General features: G+C 44.0%; 4 protein-coding genes across 4 annotated transcripts; all 4 read right to left on the minus strand.

Annotated features, from left to right (window-relative positions):
• Nucleotides 1-4,846: 4,846 nt before the first annotated feature.
• On the minus strand, nucleotides 4,847-6,314 carry LOC4342461 (carboxylesterase 15). Its single transcript, XM_015789925.3, has one exon. The coding sequence runs from the start codon at nucleotides 6,148-6,150 to the stop codon at nucleotides 5,164-5,166; it is 987 nt and encodes a 328-aa protein (XP_015645411.1). The 5' UTR covers nucleotides 6,151-6,314; the 3' UTR covers nucleotides 4,847-5,163.
• Nucleotides 6,315-7,990: 1,676 nt separating this feature from the next.
• On the minus strand, nucleotides 7,991-9,185 carry LOC4342462 (carboxylesterase 15). The gene has a single exon (XM_015789942.3). The coding sequence runs from the start codon at nucleotides 9,148-9,150 to the stop codon at nucleotides 8,143-8,145; it is 1,008 nt and encodes a 335-aa protein (XP_015645428.1). The 5' UTR covers nucleotides 9,151-9,185; the 3' UTR covers nucleotides 7,991-8,142.
• A 4,580-nt stretch (nucleotides 9,186-13,765) lies between these two features.
• On the minus strand, nucleotides 13,766-15,296 carry LOC4342463 (carboxylesterase 15). Its single transcript, XM_015790327.3, has one exon. The coding sequence runs from the start codon at nucleotides 15,236-15,238 to the stop codon at nucleotides 14,183-14,185; it is 1,056 nt and encodes a 351-aa protein (XP_015645813.1). The 5' UTR covers nucleotides 15,239-15,296; the 3' UTR covers nucleotides 13,766-14,182.
• A 7,551-nt stretch (nucleotides 15,297-22,847) lies between these two features.
• LOC4342464 (carboxylesterase 15) lies at nucleotides 22,848-24,027 on the minus strand. The gene has a single exon (XM_015790063.3). The coding sequence runs from the start codon at nucleotides 23,979-23,981 to the stop codon at nucleotides 22,989-22,991; it is 993 nt and encodes a 330-aa protein (XP_015645549.1). The 5' UTR covers nucleotides 23,982-24,027; the 3' UTR covers nucleotides 22,848-22,988.
• Nucleotides 24,028-24,092: the final 65 nt, after the last annotated feature.

Consider the following 24,092-nt stretch of genomic DNA (forward strand, 5'->3'; position numbering starts at 1 on the left):
GTTTGACCACTCATCTTATTTAATTTTTTTTGCAAATATAAAAAACGAAAAAGTTGTGCTTAAAGTACTGTAGATAATAGAGTAAGTCACAAATAAAATAATTAATAATTTCAGAATTTTTTGAATAAGACGAGTGGTCAAACGTTGCAAGCAAAAACTCAAAATCCCTTATATTATGCGACGGAGGGAGTACTAGTTAGCTCCACGCCTGTCGTGAGAAAAGAAGAAGGCCTGGTTTAGTTCTCAACTTTTTCTTCAAACTTCTAACTTTTCCATCACATCAAAACTTTCCTACACATATAAACTTCAAACTTTTCCGTCACATCGTTCCAATTTCAATCAAACTTCCAATTTTGATGTGAACTAAACACACCCGAAATAAGGTTAGCGAAACGCCTTTGCTAGCGATCAGGAAAAGCCATCCCAAGTTCATCCTTTAGCCATTGTAGCCCTGTCACCATGTAGCTCCATTCGGCACGGCCCGCACCTGGGCACGACTAGTTGTGTTGTGCCATGCCCGCCCATGGGCTGTACCTACGGCTCAGGCACGTCCCAATAAAACTCGGGTTGTGCCATGTCGGTCCAAAGCAACCTATCGTGCTTGTCCTTGGAATAAGTATATTTTGCCTCCCTCATCTCTTTGAGTCACGCGTTATATAGCTGAAATAAGTCTTTTTTCTCTCCCTCATTTCCTTCGGTTGTGCCTTATATGGCTACAATAAGTCTATTTTGCCTCCCTCATCTATTTGGGTGGGCCACCTCCGGGCTATGGCCTACGGGAGCGCTGGTCGTGTCGTGCCGGGCTGGCACGTCCTGTCGAGAAGGAGGTCTAGGCATGGCCCAACGGTCGGGTCGGGCCGTGCCTAGGCCGGGCCAAAACTTCGTGCCATGGACCAGGCTGTTGGGCTGCGGGCCTTTTGGCCAACTTTAATTGGCCCACTCCGCCTCGATCTAAACCGCATTACATAAGGAAGACAACCTCGAATCTGAGCTTCCCTAAAGATAGGTGTTGAATACAGAATACGACATTCCTATGGAGACGCCATCGAATTCGGGCTTTCATAGCGACGACACCATCTCTATGTTAAGGAGGAAAGAGATGAATATTTGTTTTTCAGAGTAAAGAGATGCAGTTTGTAGCATTTATTTAGGTTGCCGAGTGGGTCAACGGGTATTATGAGATATATTTTCCTATAACGTGGTCCTTATTGTAAAGTTTGGACAGAAGTACAAATTAAAATGTAGTGTAGGGGCTTAATCACGATCAAAGGACTGAAATGCAAAAGAGTTAATTTGTGGGCCCGTTGGGGTTATCACGCGTCCTGTTTAATATTAAATCAGGAAATATGTTTTAGTTGACTTTATTGAATTAGAGTTAATAATCAAGTACCTATAGCCACTAAAGTGATTTATTTTATTACCCATTAGGGTAGAGGAGTCAACGGTTCTATGGAAAAAATGAAGTCACATCACATGACAAGTACTCCCTCCATTTAAAAAAAAAGGCAATCCATGAATTTTCGTGCCAACGTTTGAATGTCCGTTTTATATGAAATTTTTTTATAGGTAGTATTTTCATTGTTGTTAGATGATAAAACATGATTAATATTTTATGCGTAACTTATCTTTTTAATTTTTTCATAATTCTTTCAAATAAGACGGACGGTCAAACGTTGGACACGGAAATCAGGGTTTGTCTTTTTTTTTTGAGACGGAGGGAGTAGCTGAGCATGGTTGTGACTTGTGAGGTGCTCACCAAGGCATGCAGTTCAACCTGTCATCCATGTTATGGAGTATATATATTCGTCTATGGCATGGAGTATATGTGTTTTGTAGATTGCAACTTAGAAATGGTGTAAGAGGTAACCATGAGAACATATGTGAATCAGGAAGAAATTGGCCCCCACCGAAAGCTAGTCGAACAGAGAAACCTACTGTCAAAAGGATATTGTCAACATCAGTTACCGATTAACTTATTTTAAAAGTATGTTAATAGCTCTGGTTGGATGGTCAACTTTCCCCATCTCCTCTCCTCCCAACTTTCCCCTTTGCTACAGTAGCTCCTTCTTCTTCTCCGGCCCCTCTTGCCCCCCAAATTCCGGTGGTTCACCGCCGGTGAGGGTTGGAGGAGGGGTCCGGCCACCTCTCCTATTAGTACAGTGTAGCTAGGTTGTAGTTTCTTTGTCAGGTTTTTCCTGTTCCTGTGGCTATGTCTCATTTGGTTACGTTCAAGCGAAGAGCCCTGGTTGCTGGTGGTGATGATTGCCGGAGTTGGAGCTGCGACTTGAAGGACAGAATCTTCTTCTTATGCTGGTGCTGAACTCGTTGGTCTGCGCCGTGTGCAGACGGCGGTTGCCTTGGATCTCTGGATGGCGCTGCTTCGTACAGCGGCGGTGGCGGCCCTGGATCTCTGGGTGCCGGTGCTCTGTGTGGTGGCAACGGTCTTGAAATTTCTGGCGATGTTGCTCCGAGCGACAACCTTGGCAGCCCAAGTGTTGCTGCTCTGTGTGGTAGTCTTCAAACTCCAGGTGCTGTTGCTTCTTGTGATAGCCTTGGAGCTCTTCGTACTACTGCTCCGTGCGCTGGTGATACCTTGAGCTGCTGCTTTTCTGCAACGGTGAAAACATTGTGTGGGTGTGGCATCTTATTTCTCCAATCTGAAGGTTACTTCTTCGTTGGGAGCTTGCTCCTTTTCATTTGTTGTGGTCCGCTTCAGTTCTACAATCCTGCAGCAATCCTCGGCCTTCTACAAAGACAGAAGTTTTATCGCAACCATCTGATTTCTCATGTCATGTGGACTACCTGTTCTCCTGAATCTTGCTTCCTTTTGCTTCAAAACAGCAGTATCCATGCAGGGTCTATCATTCGGGTTGAGCAATCTCTGCTCCTCATATCTAATGAAAGACTCTATGGAACCAATCTGCTGAGTCCGGTGATACCTACACCAAAATCTACGGCTCGACAACAAACCTCTGATCTGTGCCGTTTCCGTGGTGACAGCTGTAGTAGCCTTCCAGTCTGTCAAGCGGTGTGCATGTCAATGGAGGCCAAAGGATTCAATCGTCGTGGCTTTGCCGCAGAACTCTGTCGATCTAATTCCCTACTGTTGTTTTGTTTCATCAGAAAGTTTGCTTCCTTAGAGTGGTTACTCTCTACCTTGTTAGAGATGGTTTCTTGGCTTAAGTTGTATCCTTGTGCGATGTACTGGGGTATATCCCCTAAATTCTGTCTTGTTGAATAAAGTTGTTCATGTTATCTTCAAAAAAAAAGTATGTTAATATAATGTATAATCATTCAAAATGTTATAAAAGAGCATGCACGCTAAAGGAAGAAAATAATATTCCCTAAAATTCACTCGGACCAAGTTTAGGTCAAATGAGTGGATCACTGGTCTGCAAACTAAGCAGAATAATGCATATATCTATAGATGCAGAAAAAAAAAAGAAAGCGAGGATATAGATGTAATTTTTTTTGTCAGGATGATCAAAGTTGAAGGGGGTGTGTATTGTAATCGATGTAAACCTTACTAACCTGTTGATGAACTCAAATACAGGTGTTGCAAAAAAAAAATCGAAAAATTTTAATGTCTAGTTTGCCGTCAAAATTTTACCACGGTTACCACAATCTCTTATTTGGCCTTTCCATCAACATATTAGCACTACTAAGCTGGAGTAGTATTCTTTTAGAGAGCATTGCCAAGCTTTTGGCATCAATTCAGTAATTGTATGATCACATTACGATCACTGTATGCCACGATCATAAACTGTAATGTTCGGATAAAAAGAGAATTCTCTGGGACTTAAAAATTCCACTAAAGATCAAGGTCTTTATGTAATTTCTTTACAAGAAAGTAATTCTAACGAAAGATAACCTAGCTAAAAGAAAATGGGGGAGACAAACATTGTTCTTTCTGCTATGCACAAGAGACAATCCAACATCTTTTCTTTGTGTCATGTCGCTCAGTTTGTTTGGAGATATGTGTTTTTTGCTTTTAATATCCCCCACCCCGTAACGCCAAAAACATTTTCGGTAATTGGCTTAGAAGGGTATCTAGGTCCATTAAGAAGATGATTCTAATTGAAGTTAGTGCTGTATGTTGGTCAATTTGGCGTTGTCGCAATGATAAAGTTTTTAATGGTAAACAACTATCTAACCCTATGCAGGTTATCTTCATGTCTTTCTACTGGCTCCACTTTTAGTCTACAATGCTACCACAGGAGTAGCAGGATACTATGCACAATGTTGCTACACTCTTGGAATCGGTAGCTAAGGGTCTCTTATTCCACTATGGGTGGCGTAATTCCATAAGAATTGCTAGCTAAAATATTTTATGTGGTTTAACGCTAGTCAATAATAAAGGGGAGTTGGGGATTTGTCCCATCACTTTATTTCTCATTTTGATTTACTTTTATCTTACATTTTTATTACTATTAAATTTATAGTTGTGTGTCTTATGACAGAAGCCGAAGATGTAATCCATTTCTATTATCTAAAAAAAATTACGATCACTGTTCTCTTTGGTGTGATTCGTTTCGTTTGGGTAATAAACGAAACAGGAAGATTTGTCTAGGATTAATCACAAGTAACGTGAAAAGCCTATATAGTACTGTGTTGGAGAGGGAAGCTTGCCAATTTTTTCATTTTCTTTCGAGCTCATTTCACTCTAATTTCTATTTGACTCCCTCATCCTAAATGTTCGCACTGAATAAGGACATACCACAGGGAAGAAAAAAAAATGTACTCAATCTGTCCCAAGTCAGATTCGTAGTCTTAGAAAATATCTTATTTGGTCTAAATTTTTATATTTTTGAATGGAAACACTATATTCCTTTTGTTCCTCAGAAAATAATAATAAATGCACGCTGACTTTATTACCTCTGCTTACGGTCACTGTCACACTTCCTTCGCAGCCATATAAACTGCGACCACTATTTCACAACAATGACATAAATTTGTCGACCTTTGTTGCTTGCCATTGTGCCCAATTTGTAACCACAAAAAAAAAAAACACAAATGTAGTACGAAGTAATTAAGCTTGTCTCAATTATTGTTGCAAGGACACAGTGCCTGCCACCATGTCGCATCTGTGGAATAAGCCTACGAACACGTGGCGCACGAGGCAAACCACCTCGCCGTCGCCGGCGTTCGCTCGATCACGATCACTTACGCGGCGGCGCCGGCGATGAACCGCCTGATGACCTCGACGAGCTCGCCGGTGGCCGCCGACATTGGCTTCACGCCGAAGAACGCGTGCTCCTCGCCGGCGAACACCACCAGCTCCACGTCCTTCCCCATCGCCTTCATCCGCTCCGCGTACTCGACGTTCTTGTCCCTGAGGAGGTCGCCGTCGGCGGCGACCACCAGCACGCGGCCGACGTCCACCGCCTCCAGGCTCCGGCTCGCCGGCCCGAACGGGTTGACGAGCGGGTGGTCCTTGTCGGCGCCGGCGGGCAGCGCGAGGCGGCAGTAGCGGTCGCACATGTCGCGCGTCAGGAACGCGGTGGCCGGCGCCGCCAGCTCCGACGGCGTCGGCCTCTCCGAGATGAACGCCGGCATGAGGAGGACGTACCCGGCGACCCTCACCGGGTCCAGCCCCGCCGCGCCGAACCGCACGGCGAGGTGGTGCGCGAAGTTGCCGCCGGCGGATTCCCCCGAGACGAACACCTTGCGCGCGTCGGCCGCGTCGGCGAGCCACGGGTCGGAGAGGAGCTGGTCGCGGAGCCAGATGAGCGCCGCCGCCGCGTCCTCGTGCGCGGCGGGCAGGCGGTGCTCCGGCGCGAGGCGGTAGTCGAAGGAGAGCACCACGGCGGGGAGCTCGGCGGCGAGGCGGAGGCAGCCGGCGTGGAAGTTGGGCCAGGTGCAGGAGCCGATGCAGAAGCCGCCGCCATGGAAGTACACCACCACCGGCAGCTTCTCCTCCGCTCCCCCCGTCGCCGCCGGCCTGTACATGCGGACGCCGAGGCCGTGGGCGGCGTCGTACACGACGTCCTTCCACTCGACGCGGCCGTCGTCGATGTCCAAGCGTACGTAGAACGGCGGCGGCGGCGCGGCGGCGCGGACAACCGTGCCGTCGCTGAGCAGCTGCAGCGCGCCGCGGCAGTCCTCGACGACGTGCGGCGGCGGCGAGTTCGGGTCAGACAACGACGCCATTGCCGGCTGCGCGCGCGAGCGTTTGCTTGGCTGCGAACGAAGCTCAATATGCTTATCTAACTAGCTGAGCGCATCCACGATCCGATTGATGAGGCTAAAAGCTAAAAACCAAAACGTTTCGTTGTAGCCTTCGGTCGCGGAGCCACCGCCCGGCGACCAAAGTAGAACCGCATCTGTACCGTTTTCGTAAAACTAATATAACAATAATATTTTTACCGATGGTTACTGTTTTTAAAATTTACTTTTTTTTAATTTCTATTAGCGTGGCATTGAAGTTTACATTAAATAGATGAATTCATAAATATGAAAATTTTCTGGCCATTTCCATTTGTTTTCGAAAAAATAATAAAATAATAATATCGTTTCAGACCATTTTCGACCGTTTTCATCCCTATACCAAAGTAGCAGTGGTCCGGTCAGGGGTTCAATCTTTCGTTTTCAGTATTTGTATCAAGTGGGCTGATATGACGGTATTTTCAAAATTTTGAACAAAATTTAGTCTAATTTAAATAAATATTACTAAAATTCATGAAAAAATTAAAAAATTTGGCCGAAATAATACCGTATTGAGGGGGTTGATATAAGTAAAATTTTGAAATCTTATTCCAAAATTTGATATAATATAGAATTGAACACAAAATTTTTATAGTAAATACTTGTAGTTAGATTTGCCCGGACAATGAAAATTTTCTAGCTCCGCCATTGGTTGTCTTGTAGTTGTCGTAGGACGGCATGCACTTTGAAAAAAAAATGTTATTTCACTTTCGTCGGAAAAAAATGTGATTACTTTTATTTTTTATTTAAAAAATCGGTGGAGGTAATTCGAGCATATCATTGAAAAAAAAATTATTTCACTTTCTTCTCAAAAAATGGATTACTTTTATTTTTAATTTAATAAATCCGGGGAGATAATTCGAGAATATTACTGTGTCAAAAAAAAGATGAGTTTGAAGATGATGACATGCCACCGAAGTTTAATTAAATTTTTGGGCGAGAAAATGTTTAAATGGGCTTAACTTATTCTGGGCTGTCGGTGCGGCCGATGTAAGGGAAGGGAGGACCACGGGCCACGGACCATCAACAACCCATTTGCTGATTGCTGGGCCAGTATACGTCTCAATACGAAAAGGACTTGTATTTATGTCGAGTTGTCGACTGATCTATCTTTCACCAAAAAAAAAAACTCGGATTTTCCAACAGTGTATATCATATCACCAGTATAAATCAACAAGAAAATAAATAAATGAAAAGAACAATTGTATCCAATATATATCGTCGCTTGTCTCTGCACGATTTCATTTATATTTTCAAATGCATAACTGTTAGCAAGTGGAGTTGCAAACTTGTAGAGAGCAAAAAAAAAAAAAGAGAGAAAAAACTCGGATTTTCCAACCGTGTATATCATATCACGAGTATAAATCAACAAGAAAATAAATAAATGAAAAGAACAATTGTGTCCAATATATATCGTCGCTTGTCTCTGCACGATTTCATTTATATTTTCAAATGCATAACTGTTAGCAAGTAGAGTTGCAAACTTGTAGAGAACACAGATCAAAATACAGCTCCCATGGAGAGTCGAACCAAAAACCTAAGGTGTTAGGGAGGCTATTGTAACCATTAGGCTACAAACCATTTCGCTTTAATTATTTTTTTTAACCCAAACAGCGCTTAAAAGTGAAAAGTAGTTGGTAGATCCTAACATCTAAAATGAGGATTATACCATAACATTTATTAGCGATATTAAAAACTAATTAAGGATCAAAATTTGTGTACACGTGTTTTTAACGACTTAAAACCAATATTTTAAAAAATAAACTACGATAAGAAAACATCAAAATCAACTATAAAAACAATTTATAAAATTGAAATATTGGCTACGGATGACAAGATGAAGACGAAAGGATCAAGCTGCAAATCTCCCGCGCTAGAACACTGGAGTAGTACACAAGTCATCCGAGTTCCATATCTTGGTTTACTTCGGACGATCACCTAGCCGGCGTGCACGAAGCGCCTGACGACGCGGACGAGCTCGCCGGAGGCCTCGCTCATGGGGTCGAGCACGAAGAAGCCATGGCCCTGCCCTTCGAACTTGACGAGCTCGACGCGCTTCCCCATGGCCTGCAGCCTCGCCGCGTAGTCGGCGACGCGGTCGCGGAGCACGTCCAGCTCGGGGTCCACGATGAGCACCGGCGGGAACGCGACGCCGTCGAGCGGCGGGCTCTCCGGCCCGAACGGGTTCGCCGCCGGGTGGTCCCTCGTCGCCCCCGCCGGCAGCGCCAGCCGCCACATCTGGTCGAACAGCGTGATGCCCATCGCCGACGGCGACGCGTCGCCCTCCGGCGGCGGCGGCGGCGCCTCGGATGGCATCCTCTCCTCGCCGCCGAAGTATGGCCAGAGCATCACGCACCCGGCGAGCCTCGCCGCGTCGAGCGCGATGTCGCCGGAGCCGCAGCCGACGGTGAGGTGGTGCGCGATGTTGCCGCCGCACGAGTCGCCGCAGACGAACACCCTCTCGAAGTCGGCCGACGCGGCGAGCCACGGGTCGGCGGCGGCGGCGGCCTGGCCGCGGAGCCACGAGAGGACGGCCACGGCGTCCTCGTACGCGGCGGGGAGGCGGTGCTCGGGGGCGAGGCGGTAGTCGGCGGAGAGCACGACGGCCGGGAGCTCGCCGGCGAGGCGGAGCGCACCGGCGTGGAAGTTGGGCAGCTCGAAGCTGGCGATGCAGAAGCCGCCGCCGTGGAAGTAGACGAGCACCGGAAGCTTCCCCTCCTCGCCGCCGTGGTTCGCCGGCGCGTACATGCGGAGGCGGAGGCCGCGGCCGGCGTCGTAGACGACGTCTTTCCACTGGACGGGCAGGTCGATCGGGACGTCGCGCATGAGCGAGATGCTGGAGTAGTCGCCGGAACGCGTCACCGTGCCGTCGCTGAGTAGCTGCACGATGCCGAGGCAGTCCTCGACGACGTGCGGCGGCGCCGGCGAGGAAGACGACGACGACATGGTGGTGCCCACTGCCCACTTAGCTTAGTTGTCTCAGCACAACTGTACGGGTGACGTCTATAAATAGTACTAAAGCTAAGCGCAGTTGAGACGTGCGGTATCAATAGAACTAGATATCCGGGCCCACGAGTCAGTGACCCATTGTCTCGATATCCGGGCCCAAGTGGCAGTGATCCATTTGTCCATTGACTTTGGGGGCAGATATCTAGCCACGTGGCAAGTATAGTTGACTATCGTGTGTGCATGGTTGTGCCACGTCAGCTTCTTCACGTGCCAAATTGCCCTGCTTTGCTGCTGAAGTTGAACATTAGGATGAGAAGATAAGGCTGAACTATTCAGTGTTTTGACCAAGCCAGCATGCACTAGTAGTAACAATCAAAGTAAAGGGAAAATGGCTGGATACAATGAGTTCCTCCATTCATCAAGTGAACAACATAATAGAGTTCCTCCCTTCATGCAACCATCGGTCCATTGCCCATGCACTCCGCAGCATGTTTGACAAGAGTATATATTAATTACAATAGATAGTTATGTTTGGTTCATATGGACCATCGAGTTTCCTCCATATCTCTAACATTTTTTATTGCAAAAGATCACTTTTATACTTATAATTAAATTTCAACTTATCAACGGTCTAATAGCATCTTCTTATCGCCAATTAATATCGACGAGATTGATTAGAGTGTACATATGTAAAGAGACAAAGGTGGAGGTGACGTTGGACGCTAGGGCAGGGATATGGGATAATGGCAGCCAAAGTTTTGACATGACAACCTTTGGTCGCTAATCAAACAACCCATTACCGTGTGTTCTGGAGCTACTTTTGAGAGGTTTTGCACGATGCATAAGGCAATATCCTTCACCATATTGACCATCGTGGAAGCGACTCGAAATGGTCAAATAGGGGGCGCCGCTACAGCGAGGAAGAAGATCATGACTTTGTCTCTTATGAAAATAACAATAATAATAAAGTTAGATTACTTCTCTTCACCTGATTGATTGGCTAGCTTGACAATATTGATTCAAACCATGGCTATGTCCTATTGGCTTCAAATCATATATAGTTAATTTAATAGCTAATTCGTACAATAGTTATCTATAAACATGTACTACATAATTAATGTTTGGTCCCACCTATCATACACACATGTATCTTAAAGTTTATACTGCAGCTGGCTATAAATCTGTAGCCTGTTGCCCCGCTACTTTTATATCTTCTTTTTTATCTATTTAAAATATGTTTATAGTCGGCTATAGTCTGTTATTCAGTCTGTTCTAATGCAGACTAATTGATAGGCTTCGGATAATGTATCAGGAGAAAAAAAAAACAGTAGCACAGTAGGTCGACCTGCATATAAAGCCGAAATTTACAGTTTCACGTGTGCAGGTATACAGTTTGACAGTTTGTGCATGTAGCTGTTATTGTACGAAGGTACGATGTACTGTTACTGTACACATCATCATGCTAATCACTTGTGATTTTCTTGGACCAGATCAAATGAGGAGGAGAGACATTGTATTCGGCTATAGTACCTAACAGATATGAGTTGTCAGTTTTTGGTCTTGTGTGATAATGATCCAACAATCAGATTATCAGAGAGAGAGAGAGGAGAGTGTGTGTTAAGAGTATACAATGGTGTCTAATAACAGGCTCTCTTCGTTATCATGCAAGTAAATTTGGTGACGTGGAAGAAAGAGATGGAATGAATGAGAAACATCGTTGCTACGCATGATAACAGCTTAGAGTCGACTCTTAGCATTTATTAACGAAAAGTTTGTTGCATGAGGGTGTAGAAAAGGAAAGAAGTATAATAAAAAAAGATATTTAGTACATTAATGGTTTAGAAATCTTATTGTCTTTACTATCATTGTAGAAGGATAATCTCTAGTGATATTAATTAATATAAAGAGCTCATATTAGACTCTACCTTTGTACATGCAATTTGCTTCTATTTAGAGTTACTGCATTCTTATTTATCATGAGCATATTAGAATATAGTAACTCCCAATCTATTAAACAATGTGTTATTTACATAAACTTTCTTTATAAAAGTCTCTTTAAAAATTCAAATAAATCTATTATTTCAAAAGTAATACTCAAGATAATCACTTGTCTTATTTTACGTGCAGTTGATAAGCTCAGCCCTAACCTTTATATTGAATCAATCCTAAAGTATGACTAAACTACTAAAACTCTAAATTAAGCTGCAACTGTAAATACATTCATCAAAATAGTAAACATAAATTAGATTATATATGATAAATATGTCCCTCAGGACTATAAACATTCGGGCACTGGTAGATATGCACACATCACATGCCCAGATAAGGTAGATCTAGCAGCAGGCCGGATTATTATGGTTTCATATATGGATACACATCTTCTCCAAAGAATTTGTAATCTAGCTCCCATGATGATCTTGTATCTTGTCTTGTTGATCTTTTTTCTTAGCAACATGACATGAAGGTGCATGGTCCCATTGGATATGGCATGGATTGCAAAGATTCAACTCACTGCAGAGCCACTTGCAAAGATTCGCCCTTACTGCAACACTCTTGGCATTAACCAATTTAATTCCTTCCAAGTGAGTTGCATGGAAATGTCAAAGTATGTTGCACTCAGCACCACAAATTACAGGAGTAAACAAGGTCAATATGTACATATGAGCCCTACTTATTCAAGGACCTACTCCTTTTATCTCAAAATATAAAGAACTTTGATTGGGTGTGACATATTTTAGTACTACTAATCTAGATAAAAAGCATATCTAGATTTACATTATTATGATGTATTCTATCCAATCAAAATTTATTATATTTTAGGACAGATGGAGTACATGTAAATGACCCTGATACAGGAGCAGTGCTGTAGAGGATTTGAGTTCTTAACATGTGTAACTGTGCCTTACATGGTTGAGGTCATCACTCTTACCTGTAATTAATTTCAGGTAATAACTGCGATTATTTAAATATATGCTTTTTTTTTCCTAAATGCCAGTCGCTAAATGGCTTCGATCCTTTTGCCCCCATCTTGTCGAAGTCTATGGACTAGATAAGGACTACTAAAAGTTCCACTGTTCACATCATTAAAAATGTGGGGAGATCAGAAGCATATTTCATTTAATTACACTTTCTTACAAGAAAGAAATGTTATTTTACTGGGGAAAGTTAAAACTTTTAGTCCGGTAGGTGTTCTATCAAATCCAAAAAGGAAGAAGCTTCAGTGGAGCACAGGCCTTTTGAGTAGCTTTCTTTCATGTGCCTTAACTTGTTTGCTTTTCTATCTCTTGTTTTTATTTACTACTTCTTTTTTCCCCTCCGGTTATATTTTTTTCTTCTCCCTAAGGTCACTTTTGACACCTGAACTTCATATAAATTCATAAAGTTCCGTAGAAATCCGAGGTCCAAGAGTTATTCATTTGCTGCAATTTAATTTTCTTTTTCAAATGTTCTTGTTGGCTTAGCGAGGTAGGTTTAATGGGCGAACATTCACATGCCTAGGCCACATGCCAGCCTACCAAGAGACACATGTCTATAAATTTTAAGAATACAAAACTTTCTGGTATAGAAAGTTTCTAGATAGAAACTTTGATTCTAAATAGGAATAAAAGAATAATACTAAATAGGACAAGGAATATAAAGTATAAACCATTGATATATAAGGGAATGCCCCGGATCGGTCGCTCGGGGAGGGAGAAGTATCGGGCGCTCCCTCCCCCCCCCCCCCACGACGCGCGCTGCCTGCCTCTGGGCCCCACCACGTCTCTGCCCTCACCTGCCACTTATCTCCACCATATACTCCATTGCAACAAATTACCCACATATTTTGGAAACCCTCTATTAAGGGAATTTGGTTTATTTTTTGTTCCACCAAAAATGTTTCATCTAGTGCAATCAAATGTTTCACTATGTATAGATCTAATGTTATAGTGAACAGAAATACTCTATTGCAACAAATCACCTACATATTTTAAAAACCCTCTATTAAGGGAATTCGTTTTATCTTTTGTTCCACAAAAAATGTTTCACCTATTGTACTCACAATGTTTCACTATATATAGATCTAATGTTGTAGTGAACTGAAACATTCTTTCGCTATTTGCTGAAATATTGTTTTTATATAAGGTGAAACAACACCCTATTTAAACGAGTGAAACATTTTCGATCTACTTAGTGAAACAATTCCGATATACCTAGTGGAACATCGTGCAACATTTAAAAATAAATTCAATAATAAGCTAATTTTTTTTCGTCGAAATATATCCATGTGTGGTCTTGTTTTGAAGATTTAATTGCAACGAATTTAATGGTGCAATCGAATCATGATTTAGATAAGTAATTTAAGAGAAAAATCAATTTAAAATGGTTTTACACGTATACGTGGCGCTGACGTCATGCTGACATCAACGCCCGATTTTAACCCCTCCCATCGGGCGTCCAAGCTGGAGTCATTTCCATATATAAAATTACCAGAAATCAGAAAGAGAAATACAATATAAAAAAACAAAATGCATGCCGTTTGCTTGGTGAAAGAGAGAGCACGCGCATTTGCCCATTAGCCTTTGCCCTTTGGGTTTAATGTGGTGATGCTGCTAATTTCAACAAAGCCGAAAAGTTTTGTAAAATGTGTTTGGTTTGTTATCCTTATCCTTATCAGATGGTAACATCAATAGAGTTCACAACATCTTTGGTTCTACTGCCTTACATAATACCCTTACAATCTGGCACCCTAGTATTTTACATTCTACGTACAGTACTGTACTTAAAAACCCAAACATCCAAATTTACCCAAAATTTTTTTTGGCAAAGATATAAATCACCGATATTTTACAGGACTGGCTAAAAGCAAAGATACTGCATGCAAATCACACTTGGACATCCGGTTCATTTTACTCCGCTGATGTCTCATGACAACACACATCACATCACATCATTGACACGTGACAAACACCCGTCTCTCCTGCACATGTCGCCCTCGACCAAAAGGAGAGTGAAAAAAAAACATGGACTGCACGAATCTCGATGCACTACCCTACTTCGGTGGCGGCGCTGCCACGTCGACGAAGCGCGCCACGGCGGCGATCAGCTCGCCGGCGGCGTCGGAGCCGGGGCCGAGCGTGAAGAACCCGTGGTGCTCGCCGGCGAACTCGGCGAGCTCCACCGGCTTGCCCATGGCGGACAGCCGCTCGGCGTAGTCGACGGCGCGGTCGCGCAGCATGTCGAGGCCGCCGGCGACGACGAGGACCGGGGGGAGCTCGACGCCGTCCATGGCGGGGCTGTCCGGGCCGAACGGGTTCGCCATCGGGTGGTCCCTCGTGGCGCCCGGCGGCAGCGACAGCCGCCAGAACCGGTCGAACAGGTCCAGGTTGAGGAACACCTCCGCCGGGCACCCCGCCTCCGACGGCGTCCGGCTGACGCCGCCGAAGAACGGCATTAGCAGGACGTAGCCTCGGATCGCGACCGGGTCGTCGGGCGCCGCCGCCGCCGCCGAGCCGGCGCGCACGGCGAGGTGGTGCGCTATGGTGCCGCCGGCCGAGTCCCCGGTGACGAACACGCGGCCGAAGTCGGCGGCCTCGGCGAGCCACCATCCGTCGCCGTCGCCGTCGCCGTCGACGGCGCGTTCCCGGAGCCAGTGGAGGAAGCCCGCCGCGTCGTCGACCGCGGCGGGGAGGCGGTGCTCGGGGGCGAGGCGGTACCCGGCGGAGAGCACGACGGCGCCGGCGTCCGCGGCGAGGCGGAGGCAGAAGGAGTGGACGTTGGCCCACGTGCACGAGCCGAGGCAGAACCCGCCGCCGTGGAAGTAGACGAGCACCGGTAGCTTCCCGCCACCGCCGGCGCCGACGCCGCCGCTCGCCGGCGACGGCTTGTACATGCGGACATGGAGGTTCTTGGGCTTGTCGTAGACGGCCTCCTTCCATTCCACGGAGGGGTGCTCGTCGGGGAAGGTGGAAGGGCAGAACACCGGCCCCGGCGACCGGAGGATGGTGCCGTCGCTGAGGACGCGGAGGAAGCCGACGAGGTCCTCGACGACGTTGGAGCACGGCGCGGCGGCGCCGGCGGCGGACACGACGGCCGGCATGGTTGGCATGTTTGTGTCCACAAGCTGTTGCGACACTCTTGAGCTAAGCAAGAATGGAGTAGTAATCACCTAAAATCACACTGCATAGCCACCTCGCTTATATAGCCACACAATGTACCTGCTCCTAATTGGATTAAGTTAATTTACATCTCTTTTCATTAGGGATGTATTTAGATAAAATTGGTTTAGATTTTGTTTTTAGGCTGCGTTCGTTTTAGGTGTTTGGCTTAGCCGAACAATTAAGAAAGCTTTGATTTTTTTTATAAATAAAAGTATACCGTTTAACAGTTTAAAAATCATGTTTACAATAAATAAAAAAGTAGCTCCCTGTAAGCAAGATTAGAACGGGACCTTAATTTTTGTAACATTAAAAGTCACCCGGTTTACTTTAATTGCACCGAAAGATCGTTTCGTTACTGTATATTGTATTTTCGCAGTGCACGGTCAAGTTCGACGCCGGTGGTCGACAACGTAACACCCGTTGCTCAGATCAACAGCGGTATCAACATCAACAGTAGAGTCAAAAATTTTGCAGCTTGCTGAACAGGGAGTTGCAATCTGTTGCAATCTACACACGTGCACGTAAAAAAATAAATAATTGCAATCTGGACGCCTTGTTGCCGCTGTACAAACAGAGATGATCCAGCCTGATGGATAGGTGATATGCGATGTGCATCTAGGGGTGAAAAAATGTTTCTTGGTAGGTTAGAAATTTTATATTTATTATCAATTTAACTATTCAGTGACGACTTCAATATGACATTGATAGAAATTACAAAAATTAAATTTTATATATGTAGCTAGAATCGTAAACTGTAAGAAATGATATCGCTTCTACAGAAAGATAAATTGCATCCAATTGTACTCGTGAAATTAAAATCGTTGCTCACGTATGCCAATGCCTTCAAATGCCTTTCATCCAAACAAATAAAACCTTCCAGCTTTGTTATGTTTTTCCCATAAGTGTCCAAATTAAAAGGTAGTAGTGGTTAGTACTTGATAGTCAAGGGTGACTTATGCAAGTTAAATCTTAACCAACCCATCAAAGTTAAAGTGGTTTGAGTGATAAAAGGTGGAATATTCTTAATTACACTTCAGGGTGATGCTGTCACCCAAAACTTCAAAAAATGGTGAACTTTCATATACCGGAGAGTCTATCAAGCATGATGCATAGGTGTGTTTTATAGCAGCCGTGGTGAAAACTCCCAAACCTTAAAACAATGGTGCATTTCTTATATTTAAAGCACTGTCAAGTATCTAGAGAAAGCCTCTGCGAAAACTTCATCTTCATTATTAAAAAAAAAGAAGCACAAGGCCAATTAATATTCTGAGTTACGTGTGCATCAGCCAATTTACCAAAAATACTGCTATACATACGATAAAATTTCTTATGGTCAGAGCGTATGATACTTATTCTCTTGTGTGTGCGGCAAATATGGGGCTCGGGATGTTTCAACCCAATCGACAATCATGGAAGGTAGTGTCGTACTCCCACCAGGATGATAATACTTGTCGTTTTAGACAAGAGTGAGGTCAAACTTTAGAATCTTTAATTATGAATCATTTTAAAGTATTCATCTTTCAAATACAGTGACTATATATATATAGTCACTGTATTTGAAAGATGAATATTTTAAAATGATTCATAATCATTTTATGTATATATATATATAAGTACTTTAATAAAATCATATATTTGTTAACACTTTTATACATATTATAATGATAAATAATGGTCAAAGTTAGTTTTTGAAGACCGTGCTCGTGTCAAAAGTGATAAGTATTATCAACCCGGAGAGAGTAATAAAATTGTATCAGTCTCATCATAGCAATTTCCATTTACCTCAAAGATTAGGATGATGAGGAAAAGACCAATACTTCACTTAATTCTTAAACATAATATACAAACATTAGATAGTTTGATTGGTCATAGTCACATCAGATGGTGGTACAAGTCAAGGTGTCCTTCTAGGTTGTCCAAATGAAGGTTTGTAATGTATATTTATTCAACCAAAAGATGTTTTTTCAAAGATATAGTAGGCCAAAATCGGTGTGAATTTTGATCTATATATTGTTTTAGAGTTTGAGCCATTAAAAAATATGTAACCAAGCTTGTTATAATAGATGTTTTCATAATATTACACATATAATTATTTCAGAATTTATGCAGGGTAATTGAGCAACCAAAGTTGTGCCCTTTTTACTTAATTAGAAAAGATATATAAAGACATTCTTTTGTAACCGAAAGAGTAATTGCTCAATAACCAGCACAAGAAACTAGCACTGTACCTGAATCATTGGAGCACACTAAGAGGGTGTTTAGATACATGGTAAAGTTTTAGTGTGTCACATCGGATATTATATAGGGTGTCGCATTGGATGTTCGGGCACTAACAAAAAAAAACTAATTACATAATCCTTCAGTAAACCGTAAGATGAATTTATTAAGCCTAATTAATCTGTCATTAGCAAATGTTTATTATAGCACCACATTGTCAAATCATATGAAGCAATTAGGCTCAAAAGATTCGTCTCGCAAATTAGTTATAATATGTGCAAGTAGTTATTTTTTTACTATATTTAATATTTCATGTAGGTGTTCAGACGTTTAATGTGATATGGTGTAAATTTTTGTGTGGGATCTAAATAGGGCCTAACTGAACCATCCTCTCAAAATGTGTACTCAAATATATCGATGAAAGTGACTATTATTTGCTAGGATTTTGTGGTGATGAGTCCTTTTTTAGTTGTTTTTGTCAGCATAATTGATTAATTAATTGAGTATCGAATTGATCAATCAGAGGCTATGGCCCCCATCACCTTTTGCTTATTTTGGTTTAACAATGTCCAACTTGTGTCATGGCCTTATGAGTTGGCTGAATTTGGCGAATTGCATCATGTCCATGAGATCACAACGCATTATGTATGCAAACATATATGTACAAAACCTCTTTAGTTTGATAGCAACGTTGAGTTGCAGACACATTGGAGTTGAGTCAGTCCATGGCAGCTGGAGTGTTACTAGTGGCGCGCACACACACACTGACATTGGTGAATTTAGTGGCCACCATTAGTGGACTGATCATGTAAGTAACTAAGCACTTTTAATCGATAGTTGTATAGCATTATATCACTTCATCTTTAGCTTTGATGTAATTAAATATAGTGGAGTCTGTGGTAATTTGTGATGTGGTAGCAGGTTAACTGAACTCTTGACCTCAGCTCGATAACTTTTTAACTTTTTTTTTTTGCTTATTGTCATTACTCACAGTCACTGGATTTATCCATCCAACATGGACATGCATGCTATCTCCAATCATAATGTCAATTTATAGGCCATTGTTGCCTCTTTTTTAGTCTTTATATTACTAGACTTCAGAGCAAGCTTGTGAACCGTAATATTAACAAAGTTAAGTTGAAGTGCTATATACTCCCTTAAAAATTTGAGCGTATTGAAACCAAAGGATTATTAAACAATCCTTTGACTTCTTTTACATTATAGTGACATCTCCATTAAAAACAAGAAATGGTGGTGCGTTTATATGATGAGAAAAACAATTCAAAGCATGGCACCGTGCTACTGCATGCTATAGTAGGTCAGCACATTAAACGACTACAAATTGAGTTGAAATATCACAAAATTTTAGTTCAGTTGTAAACATCAAAGACAAATTAGGAGATACTTTTAGAGATGATACCCCTGCAACTGTTTCAAGCAAGCGACAACTGTCAGCAGCTCTGATGAATGTGGCACAGGCGACTGAATGTTCAGTTCCAACCTGATCTTGAAAAATTCAGAAAGAAGCCAAATGTTCTACTGAAAAAAAGATAACATTGCAAAGTTTGGTCAGAGTAGAAATTCCGTCACAGAAAAAAGATGGTCGTCAGAGTAATCTCGGATAGGCAGAGGCATCTCTTTCTTAATTAATAATTAATGACAAAAGAGCCAAATCTTTCATGAAAATCCGGGCGACAGCTGACAAAATTATATCTATCTGAAGGAGAAGCCTTGGAAAATTGAATGGATTAAGACTTCGAATTATTAAAGATTGCATCAAACACAACTACTGGAAGATCAATTCATGCATGATGGCACACTGAAAAAGATTACTTTCATACTTAAAAAAAATCTTGAATTATGGGACTAGCTAATTAACTAAGAAGAACAGTTCAGAGCGACCGTTCTTCCACACGTCTGCATCATCTAATATCAAAGGCTGGACTGGTCCTGTTGCTCTTATTACAGCTGACAGTGATGGAAGGTAGAAGAAACGTCATGAACTTATCCAAGAGATAGATAGATAGAAATGGTGATGGATCAAGAGATGATCACAAAACCGAAAAAAAAAAGGCGAAGAAATATGAATCCTAGCTTGGAGATGGATCAGGGACCATCAGGTAGAATATATCTGCTGTGATGTCCAAATCCAGATATCAGAACGAAAAAGATTGTCAGGTTCCGTTCTTTTCTCTAACAAGAGTTGGATGAAGATAAAGATTTTCGTGGCACGCTTTTCAAACAGCTAAACGGTACGTTTCGTGTGAAAACTTTCTATATGAAAGTTGCTCTAAAATATCATATTAATATATTTTTTAAGTTTGTAATAATTAAAACTCAATCAATCATACGTTAATACCACCTCGTTTTGTATAAAAAAAAACTTAATCTTCATCTTCAGGAGAAAAGAAAACCAAATAAGATAAGGTTTCTTCTCGTACGATTTAAATTTCACTGAGATTTTGACAGCCAGAAGCCCCATTGGTCAGAAAAAGATTTGAAGCCATGTGTGACAATAACACAATCTTTTTGGGTGAAGGGAGAACAAAAATCTGAAAAAGAGAACAGTGAGTTGGAAATTTGGAGAGTATGACACCATGTCACACCCTCTTAACCACTCTAGAGTCTTCATCGATAAACACAAGCAATGGTAGGGCAAAAAGGAGATCACAATGATGGAAAAGAAAAACCTGGATTCAGAATCTTGTAAGCCTCAAACATCATATTTGAATACTCAGGGACGATTACATATTCCTCGCAGAAAAAAAAGGGACGATTACATATTAGAAATAGACTACTATTACAAGAAAATTTACTGCATAACACTTAAAATGGACACCTAAAAACCCGGTAATTTGATGAAGTACATCATCGTCATTATTTTATTATTTATGCGCCATATAAAGAGAAACAATTAGAAAGGACAAGTTTATCCCTCGGACCAACAACTTCTAACCTAACTGGGTTTAACTTGGACCAGACCCAAGCCACTTTCCCTCCCTAGATCCCCTATTTAGAACCCTAGAAATTGGAGATGCCCACGGCAAGCAGCGACAGAAGCAGCGATGAGAGGTGTGAAGCAAAGTATGTCTGAACCCGCTACTTGCTAAGGTTTTTGAGAGAGAGGGTGAGCATGTTAGGAGAGAGCAGATCAATACCCATAGCTCGTCGCCGCCGTCGTGGATGCCATTGCCACTATCTCCAATTTCTATGGTTTTGTAGATTGGATTAGGAGGGGGGTGGCTTAGTTGGTATCGCTAGGGTTTTGGAGAGGGGGGATTGTCATCGGCATAGAATGTAGCTCGGGTCTGGTTGGGATTCATGACGCTGGCCCAAAAACCATTTCCGTTCAAGTGTACTATAGCAAATTTTGTCCTATACAAGGGACTTTCTTACTACTCTCTTTCTTCAGAAAGCAAAGATTAGTTTTATCAGAGGACTAACCAAATCTGAAATCACAATTTGAGGTGGATACGGAACCAACCATTGAGCCTTGGCCTTGGTTCGATGCTCATGATCAGGCCGATAAGTGTGGGCCAACGTGCCGGGCCAACATATCAGCCCATCGTAGCCCACTCTGATGTTCTTTACCGTTTCGGACTTAACACTACTAACATTTTTTCCATTACATGGCAAACACACACACATCTCTATCTCTTCTCTTCTCTACTATTAAAAGTTTAAAGTGTTTTTGCTTGAAAATTTTGTACGTCGTCCGATTTGTTTCTGTTGTCGTATCGGTTTAGTTCGGCACGATTCAGTCGCCGTTCGCTCGCTCGGACTGACAATGAAGATTGAATCTAGCTATGTAAAGAAAATGATTATTTTCTTGCTTTATGTGTGCAAATTTAATTGGGCTACAGAAAGCTGGCCGAACTGACATATATGGGTTGTATACTTGAGGGGAAGGAATAAGTCTATTCTACCTATCTCCTGTTTTGTCTATGATCAAATGGCATATCTCAACCCAAAACCAGGTATAATGCTTCTCTCAACTTAAAAAATCGGTGCAAATTAGCTCAGCTCCATTAATGGTTTAGACAATGGTCTATGCTAAGTCAGTAAAAAAACTTTTAAAAATAATAGTGGGACTTATATCTCATTCCTTCTCTATCTGACACATATGTGTTTGCATCATAATTTGGCATTTAGTTAGTATATTTGGGCAGGCCAAATTATTTAGAATAGGTTGCTGGAATTATCATGTGGTCTGCTTGAGAGTACTTCGAAGTTCGAAGTATATATGTGCAGGAACTTATCATGCATTGCTCGGCTGATCTGTGTAAGATGCTGGGGAGCGGCAGCCGTTTAGTTGGCTTGGGCTGGTCACATGCATGCAGCAGTAGCATAGGAGAGTGAGATTTGGCGACTGAGATCAATGTTTGCATGGTGATTTTACTGGCAGCTGGCTGCATTAGTTTGCGAGGCGGTTGTTTTGCAGGGTACACAAATGCAAATGGAGTTGTGCACAGGAGGGTGATCAAGCCGGTGCTGGAATTTGTGCAGATGGATGCGTGGCGGCGTGGCTCGTGTTACACTGGAGGTGCTCGGTTTGATCCACGCGGGGCCGTGCCGCAGGTGACAGGCGTTGGAGGACTACCGAGGCGAGTAAATTTGCCTACGATAAGACCGTCAGCGAACGAGATCAAATGCAGTTGCTACTAGGACTGCACATTAACTGCTGTACACAATCTGAACCATCTATGTCTGAATCTAACGGCCAAAAAAGATTCGGCACAGTAAAATCAGAATAGTAAATCGCTACAGTATTTGCTACAGTATTTATCCACCGATAGATCTGCCTCAATTAGAGCCGTGCCAAGACGTCCATACTTGGTGTGAAATGATATCCAATAAAAAAGATGTCTCTAAGAAAGACTTGTGTACCCTAATTCTTCTTCTGGTTGTTTGTGAGATCTAAAAGGAGAGAAATCAGCGTGTCTCAGAACATAAGGAGACTGTAGACCCTAAACCGTTGGCCAAAATAAAGGAATAAGCAAGAACTTGGGTTCTGGCTAAAGAAAAAAAAACTTAGAGAGTTTCTTTCTTCACACGTATAGTTATGTATAGCATTTTTTTTTCTATTTCCCTATTGGGGTCGTACTTTTCTCTCGCTATATTTAATGAAATAGCACCATCTTATACTGATTCGATTAAAGAAAGTTTCGCTAACTTTCAGAGGGACATAGATCCTTAATAGATAGCGTTACCAAATAAAGCAGAATAAGTTCTCTAATTTTTAGAGGGACATGAATCTTTAACAGATAGGAGTCACTCTCGTAGACTCATGTCAGGGACACCCATCAGTTAGAGGAGCCTCTCGCAAATCAAGCTGCAATATACGCAAATGGCTGGCAATGGATCATATACCCCCTTCTGAACTTTGAACATTTGATAAATGAATTTTCTAGCATTTTGAAATCCGAATCGATTTATTATTGCCGACAAGGCACACACGAGAGAGGAGCACGCGGCGGCTGATCAGCCGTCGAGGCGGGCGCCGCCGCCGCCGTCGGTGTCAACGAAGAGCTTGACGGCGTGCATGAGGTCGCCGGAGGCGGCGGACCAGGGGTCGATGGTGAAGAAGCCATGCTGCTGCCCCTCGAACTCCAGCGCCTCCACGGGCTTCCCCATCGCCGCCAGCCTCGCCGCGTAGTCCAGCGCGCGGTCGCGGAGGAGGTCGCGCCCGCCGACCACCACCAGCGTCGGCGCGAACTCCGCCGCGGCGAGGTCGGGGCTCGCCGGCCCGAACGGGTTGGAGAACGGGTGGTCCGCCGTGGCGCCGCCCGCCGGCAGGGAGAGCCGCCAGTAGCGGTCGTTGAGGTCGCGGTTGAGGAACGCGTCGTCGGGGCACGCCGCCTCCGACGGCGTCCGCTCCACGCCGCCGAAGAACGGCATGAGCTGGACGTAGCCGGCGACGCGCGCGGGCGCCAGCTCGGCGCGCCCGGAGGCGGAGCCGAACCGCACGGCGAGGTGGTGCGCGATGGTGCCGCCGGCCGAGTCGCCGGAGACGAACACCCGCCCGAAGTCGGCCGCCTCGGCGACCCACGTGTCGCCGCCGGGGCGCGCCTGCGAGGCGAGCCAGAGGAGCGCGTTCTCGGCGTCCTCGAACGCCGCGGGGAGGCGGTGCTCGGGAGCGAGGCGGTAGTCGGGCGCGACGACGACGGCGCCCAGCTCGGCCGCCAACCGGAGGCAGTAGTTCTGGCAGTTGGGCCAGGTGCGCGACCCGATGCAGAACCCGCCGCCGTGGTAGTAGAAGAACACCGGCAGCCGCCCGCCGCCGCGCTCCCGCGGCCGGTACAGGCGGACGCCGAGCCCGCGCGCCGCGTCGAACACCGCGTCCTTCCACTCCACGCTCCCGTCGTCCCGCACCGGCGTCGCGAACCCGGGCGCGGCCCTGCGCTCCACGGCGCCGTCGCTGTACACGAACAGCACACCGCGGCACTCGTCGACCACCACGCGCTCCGCCGCCATGGCGATGGATGGATGGATCGAAGCGGGAGGAGATCGACAGTGAGGTGGAGGTGGAGGTGGAAGCGTGACGTGTGGTGATATAGGCGCGTGGAGTGGTGGAGGTGGTTGCGG

This window comes from Oryza sativa, chromosome 7, assembly GCF_034140825.1.
Source record: "Oryza sativa Japonica Group chromosome 7, ASM3414082v1".
NCBI classification, from domain to species: Eukaryota; Viridiplantae; Streptophyta; class Magnoliopsida; order Poales; family Poaceae; genus Oryza; species Oryza sativa.